The 7,454-nt window shown below is 50.0% G+C and overlaps 1 protein-coding gene across 1 annotated transcript in view; it reads right to left on the reverse strand.

The window, feature by feature from the left end:
• Positions 1 to 6,303, reverse strand: part of TMEM131L (transmembrane 131 like) — a 76,224-nt gene extending 69,921 nt beyond the window's left edge. The window contains 2 exon segments of the mRNA XM_032686681.1: positions 5,805 to 5,875; positions 6,170 to 6,303. Of these exon segments, the coding sequence (XP_032542572.1) occupies positions 5,805 to 5,875; positions 6,170 to 6,293 (195 nt within the window). The 5' untranslated portion in view covers positions 6,294 to 6,303.
• Between the last annotated feature and the right edge of the window lie 1,151 nt (positions 6,304 to 7,454).

The raw sequence follows: 7,454 nt of genomic DNA on the forward strand, positions 1-7,454 counted from the left end.
AACAAGACTGACAGGGAAGTACAAGTTAATTTGAGGACTTGACAATCTCTCTGTATGCCTGCCCAGAGGTTGGAGACACCACATTAATTGTCCACGATCTGCAGCACATCACAACACTTCAGCACACACCTATCTAGAGGTCCTAGCACCTGGCCCTCGTGAAGACCTGGCCATCTCATCTGAAGACCTTGCTAAGCCTTGCTGTTAGACTCTACCAGTATGGCACAATACAAACCCAGCATGTCTTCCAGCTTCTCCAAGATCCTTTTGTACTTCTAGGATCTCAGTACAATACCAAGCAGAACTAGAGGACTCTCACCCACCTCTTCCAGAAACAGCTTCTCTGCCACAGCGGGCTGGCAAGCTATCCTCATTTTAAATGGCTTTACTCCTCCTTTAAATGGCTTACAATCTGCCAGGCATCAGAAACTTGGATCTGTGTCATTACACAGTGCTCACTCTTAACACTAGCCACCTTACCATTTCTCCTCTTTGCTTTTTCCCAAGCAACAATGAGGTAAACCTTCCTAATCTACAGTGTAGCCATGGAACAAAATCTCAATTGTGCCAGAAGAAAAAAATTTTTTAAATCACCCTCGACTCTGAGCACATAGAGACCTATGTCCAGCTTTCTCCTATCTTCACTCCTCTACATGCCACAGGCTATATGTATGTTCACACTGAGGATTAAAAAAAAAAAAACCAACAAAAAAAAACCCTAAAAAAAAGCAAGCTTTCTCAGACTACAGGGGGATACGAGGAAGGGACTACCTCCTGAAGACAGACTGCTGAGACCTACATTTTATCTATGACAGGAAAAAAATCCCCTTCCTCCAAGCCCCATCCTGAATACGGGCAGGTGCTTATCTTGTGCTAGAAAGCCCCTGCAAGCGCCCCTCTTGTGTCACACAAGTCACAAGTGCCTGGGCTGACAGCTTCTGCGTAATCTGCGTGGCCAACCAGCCCCAGGTCCTATCAGCACCATCCAGAAGCTCAGCTGGAAATCTGGAGGAGCCTTTTAACAGCCCAAAGAGGAACACAATTCCCACCCCAAGTTTGTCTCAGGCTTACACACAAATTGTGTGCCTTCAGACAAACCCCACTTTGAAGTAGGTGACTCTGTACATTTAATTTGTGCATAGCTGATGGGATGCACCTCCGTTAATGACATACTGCAGTGCCGCGTATCTCAGATGCACATGTAAGATCAAGGTCTTCATCAGCTTTCGAAACCAGTACAACAATTAACCTTATTAGCCCCTGAGCTGCACTGAAGAACAGGAACGGAAGACAAGTCGCTATGACTCGGAAGAAGGAAAAAAATAATAAAACAATCTTTCAGAATCAAGTAGAATCTTGAAAGTGAAAACCCAGGCAGCAGCTTGGTATTTGCCCAGTATCTATAACAAGTATGATACAGTAAATATTGCAGTATCTTTCTCCAAAATTCAAACACCTGAAACACTGTCACAGTAAACTGAAACAGTCATTGTAATCTCCTTAGTATCTGCAAGCAAACTGAAACATTCACAAGGTGTTCCTCTAATGAAAGATCTCTCTCATCTCCTACATGCAACAATGCAGGAGCAATACAAAACCCATCACATCAGTCAGACATGGCACTGACACCAAAATATATGTTGCTTTTGATGATGTTGCTTTTGATGACTTACTGTCATTTTCAATCTCGATAACGAGAACTACAACTTAACCTTCATTACCTCATTTTAAAGTAGTTCCTCCCTCGAAACTGAAGGGGCTGAAAGCACTGAATGTCCTGCTCTGCAGGTACTCAAACTGCCTGCCCCTGCCTTCAGATGCTCACAGTAACCACCTACATGGTTTCTGACAGACAGAAACACTCAACTATGACTCTCCAATACCTCTTTCAAGTGGTGTCCATCATGAACAACAAGTGGTATTTGTGCTTCTCCTGTCATACACTCATGGAGATGACAGGTCATCTCTTACCGTGCTTTTCCTTGTTCTCTTTCCTCTCCTTTTTGGAAAAAAATAAAATATAACTAACTGCCTTTCAGCTTTGCAGTGAAGTGCTACAACCTTAAATAGTGAAGGGCTTGGGTGTCAAGTCTCACATGAAGGAGCTTTTCTCCCAAACATTTAAGTAAGCACTAAAAAGTTACAAACAAACATGCAAAACCACAAAATTACAAGGAGTCTGAATAAAAACCACAACTGCTCTAATCAAGCCTCTCGCACTTGAGATTTTCCATGTCAAAATCCCACTCGTTTTCCATGCATCTCCCAACCATCAGAGCAGGCAAGTCTTTATATTTTTCCACACTAAAGACAAATGACAGGGGGAAAAGAAAAAAAAAAAAAAGAAAAATCCAGCTGCCCATCTCAGGGATGTTTGCTGTAAAAAGGAGGTTAAGGCGAAGGAGGAGAAGAGCAAGGTGAGTGGGTGCTCTGTGGTTACCCCATACTTCACACCACCTTCAACAAGAAAGAAGAACTGGGCACAAGGGAATACAGACAGCACATCTGACTGGGAAAACCAGCTGGTCTCAGAGCTAAAAAGGGAACCCAGGAAAAAACATTAAAATGCTGGAGGAAGCTGCAGACCAGTGGAAGACTGTCAGCAGGCTAGATACAGCCAGCTCCCCCTCAGCTCCAGCACACAAGCCCACGCACACCCTCACCAACTGCAATGCTCCAGGCACCCTTCGGGCTCGGCTGCGGAGCAAGAGCAGTAGGTGAGCCATCCCCAAACAGCTCTGCAGGCTTCAGAGGAAGCTGAAATCAAATGATCACAAGCCTGAGAGGGAAAAAAAAGAAAAAGCACAAATACACGTTAAGAGGGAAGCTGGGAGGGGGCATACGAGAAGCAGAAACAATGAAAGGGAAGCAAGAGGAAACAGAAGGTAGAACGACCAACCAGGGTGGAGGCGCGGGGGCCCTGGGCGGCTGCGCTCCAGCATGCAAATTCATGCAGCTCACGTAGACAAAGCGATGCTGTGAAAGGCCTAGAAAGCAACTACAAATATTAAAACGCTTTGTTTCCCTCCCTCGCCCCTTAACACGATGTCTTTATTCACTACATGCTCTTGGAACAAAAGCATGTGCAGGCAACCGGATGGCTGAACGGGTTACCAATCCATCCAACTTTCATCCCCAAATTCTGCAGGCAGCAAGGAATGCTCAAAAATGCTCTGTCACAGGCAGGCAGCTGATGATGCATGGAAAATAAGATAATAGTGTAAAGCCATGAGAGAAAGAGAAAAACATCCATCAGACAGCATTGGTAACCTGCCAGAAACAGGCAAAACGGCTGGCAGACAGGGCAACCTAATCCATATTCCTGCTGAGAGTGGTGGGAGGGAGGTGCTTTAGGAGGGGAATATGCATGGTTCCTTCGCTGAATTTTTCGCTTCTGCAGGCAAAATCCTCACTCACCTGTGCCAAACTCCTTCCGAAAGGGAATAAGAAGAACTAAATCAAGGGGTCAGGACATTTCCCATTCCCAGTCTTGCCCAAGACCTGTCTTCAAACACACGAATGAAGCAACCCTTGGATACTCCCTACCAAACAACATTTATTATCCACTCAAAAGCAAGGACGTTCTTCCTCTTACCAGACCCTCACCGTTGCATCACCATTGCTGTGATACATGAACACTGGGCAACAAGCCTCATCAAGGGTTTAACTAAGAAAGTCTACCCTTGCAAGGAAGAGGATAAGGACAACCTCCTTGTAGTAGTAAGTCAGACCATTTTTTTTAGTGGAACGTGGAGACCAACAAGCAATAAACCTCTTGCAAGTTTAAGCATCCCTCTAACAAAGAAAGGGCAATCAGAAGTTAACAGACGATGCGATTTTCCATATCTCAGGAGCTGATGCTGGCTTCTCTGCTGATGCCCCTCACTAACTCGGAACGGTGACTGAGGAGGACAAGGATGCTGAAGCGCCTTCAGGACCTCACAGGCACGGCAGGGGATCATGGCTGGGTGAACAGCCCTTGACTCCTCAGGCCCCCAGAGAACAGCCGTGACCAGTCACTGCAGATCAGTGCCACCACTCCATGAAAGCAGTGCTGAAAGGGTTCCTTGCCACATCTGCAGAGACAAAGGGAGGCCTCCTTTCCTCCTCCCCACAACAACTGGAAAAGGTGGTTTCAAATGTGGCCACAGGACCCATGTCCAACAAGCGCTGGGTAAAGCCCAAGCCCACGCGGTAACAGAAAATCAGGCATCAGGGTTGGGCCTGAAACCAAATTTTGATCTTAAAACCTGTTTGAGGAACCCAGGCCCTTCTGCTTCAGCTTGAGAAGCCACCGATGCATCAGATGCTGCTGCAGCCCTCAAGCTCAGAGGGGAAGCCCATGCAAAACAGACAATGCACCGCTAATACACAGAGACTGGCTTAAACGGCTTTTAACATCTACCTTTTATTTCAGCAAGCCTATCACAATTTTTACTTCTCACTCTGTCACAGCTGAAGCCAGAAGACCTGCTTTCTTTCCTGCACACCTAATGTAGCATCCACAGAAATGGTGGAGGAGCAGCAGTCTCAGCTTGGTCTTCGACTGCTGCAAGGACATAGCAAGACCATATGTTCAACCATGCCGAGCTAACAGGTCATTCATGCCTGGTTTTCCTTTAGCCGAGCTAAAGCTTATTTTTATGAGGATGCTCAAGAACAAAGTGTTTTCCAAGAGGACCTAATCTCCTCAGGAAGTAAACATCACGTCATCATCACTCAGTTGCAGCTTCACTATGAGAAGTGACTATAAATGACTACATTACACGGTTCTACATCTAATGCATCTTAATGTCTTCAAGGTAAAGGATGCAGAAGCAAAAGGTCAAGTTCCTTAAGCATCCCTAGGCACAGTGACTCTATACCTTCCTTTAGCTACTGCCACATCTGCACCAGGCAAATTCTGAACAGTGCAATATATGTATTTTATAAAATTATTGAGACATACAATAACTAATACTTTCATAACGCGACAGTATAAAATGCTGAGCCCTGGTAATTAGCATCAATTGTTAGCTAGCTGAGGAAAGAAACAGCACTTCTGCTATTTTTCCTTACATTTGCGGTTATCATCGGCTGAGCGCTAAACAGAGAATTATATATTGGCTTAAGACAAATAAATTACCCTCTTTTGCCCCTCATATAAGATGATGTCCCTAAGGACTGCTCCTTCCCGTTTACGAGCCTGGTGCCTTGAAGTCTAGAAGGCCCAGCTCAACATATGGCAGAGTCCGTCAGTGCGAGTTAAATGACTGCCTCAAATACCATTAACTCCAGACCCCGCTTCCAGCGCCACTCCTCGCTCACCAGCCCCGCCGGGCATTGTACTATATTTGTCCCTCTCGCCAACACAGAATTTATCAAATCTTGATAGTTTCCAAGGAAAACGACTAAAGAGAAAAAAAATGCGCTAGGGCGAGAGGAACGGCACCATAAATGATGTGTCATTTCAGGGGGGTAAAATGGCTTCACCTGAACAGGCCTAAGATATAAACATGTGCATATTCACGATAGTCACATCTAGTGCGTTCCGAGCACAAACGCCCTCGTTATTAAAAAAAAAAAAAAGATACAGAGGGGAAAAAAAACCCCCAAACCAAAACAGAAAATAAATGAAGCCGAACAACCACGCCGATGGCGCGGGGTGGGGGGGCCGCGGGGACGGGGCTGCGCTGTGACAGCAGCAGGCGAGGCCGCCCCCGCCCCGCCAGTCCCGTGCCCGCCCCCTGGGCCCCAACACCCCCTGCACAGCCCCGCACGGGCCCCCGGACCCACCACCGCCCCCACCCCCCGCGCCCCCTCACCTGGGCGGGCAGCAGGAGCTCCCCCTCCTCGGCCTGCCACAGCTCCACCACGCCGGGGATGGGCTCGATGGCTGCGGGGACAGAGAGACAGAAACCGCGGATGGGCGGGGGGCGAGCGGCCGGAGCCCGCAGGCGGCGGCTCGGGGCTCCCCGCGCCGGGGCGGGCCGGGCACCGCGGGGCCGGCAGGAAGGGAATTGAGGAGGGGGGGCAGGGGTGAGCCACGTCCCGGCTCCCTTTGTGTCCCCGGGCTGCCACCGCGGCAGCCGCCCGAGGGACGGCGGCGGGGGCGGCGGCCCCGCTCGCCAGCCCGGAGCGGGCAGCGCCGGCACCCCCCCGCCCCGCCTCACCCCGCCGGCGCCCTCACCTTGTCCCTGCGCCTCCCCGGGGCGAAAGCAGGGCAGGAGGACGTGGAAGACGCCGAGCAGGAGGTTCATGGCCGCGGCCGCGCGGCAGTAGCCGCCGTGCTGCGGGAAGCGCAGCCCCGCCATGCCGAGCCGCGCCGAGCTGCGGCTGGGGCGGGGCGGGCGGGCGGCGGGGGTGGCTCCGCGGGCACCGGGCACCGCCCCCGCCCGCAGCGCGGCTGCGCCCGCCCCGCCCCGCCCGCAGCGCCGCGCACATGGCGCGGCAGCATCATTCCCGCCCCTCCGACCCGCGCTCCCGGGGGCGCCCGAGCCACCCACACACACACACTCCTCGCAAAGCAAGAGGGGTATGCGGGAGGCGTCGTGGAAATGCGATGCCAAATCGCTCTTGTTACCGCGACCGTGCAGTCGGACCGCGAGCTCCCCAACCTCCCGCCCGCCGGCCCTTAGTGCCCGTGCCGGGTGTCACCTCGCCGGGGCTCGGCGCTCCCCGTGATTTTTAGGGGAGAAAAGCATGAAAAGAGAGAAGGGAGTAAACCGTGACGCGGCACGAAGGGGGGAGGGAGAGCGCAGCTGGGAAGAGAGGGGTGAGGGGAAAAAAGACAACCAAAGTCCCCCAGATCTGGTGACCCTAGTGCAGATGACACAGAACTGTTAGGGTTGGAAGGGCCTTCTGGAGATCATCTAAGGCAGGGTCAACTAGAGCAGGTGACACAGGAACGCATCCTGGTGGGTCTTAAATGTTTCGAGAGGGAGACTCCACAATCTCCCTGGGCAGCCTGTTCCAGTGCTCTGCCACCAGTAAGGTGTTAACCAAAGGGTTAATTTGTCTTTCCTTGGAGCGCTGTGTGTTGGAGGATAGCTGCTGCTGTTCAAATCCATTTTGGTTTTAAGAAACTGTTATGGTGCCTGTTGGGTCTCTCAGGGAATCACAGGGTGTTTATAAAACGGAAGTGTAGAATAGATCCCAGAGATAGCTGTGTGGGTCATGCAGTTTTAATGTGCATCTCACACAGCCTTCTAATCGTATTTTAAAGCACTTGTCCCTTTTGTTCAAAAAACATAAACCCTCAAATGCTTCAATTACAGCAAACAACAGTAGTTAAATTAGTTCTGCAAACCTTGAGGAGAAAAAAAAAGCAAATACTCTGCTAACAAGCTTTTCACAGCCCCAAAATGGTGTCTGGTTCTCTCCTTACCAATCACTCATAACTCACACAAACACTGGCAACATGGGGCTTGCTTACCAAAGGCTCGTAAATAAAGCCAAACAAATGACAAAACCCA

This window comes from Chiroxiphia lanceolata, chromosome 4, assembly GCF_009829145.1.
Source record: "Chiroxiphia lanceolata isolate bChiLan1 chromosome 4, bChiLan1.pri, whole genome shotgun sequence".
Lineage (NCBI taxonomy): Eukaryota > Metazoa > Chordata > Aves > Passeriformes > Pipridae > Chiroxiphia > Chiroxiphia lanceolata.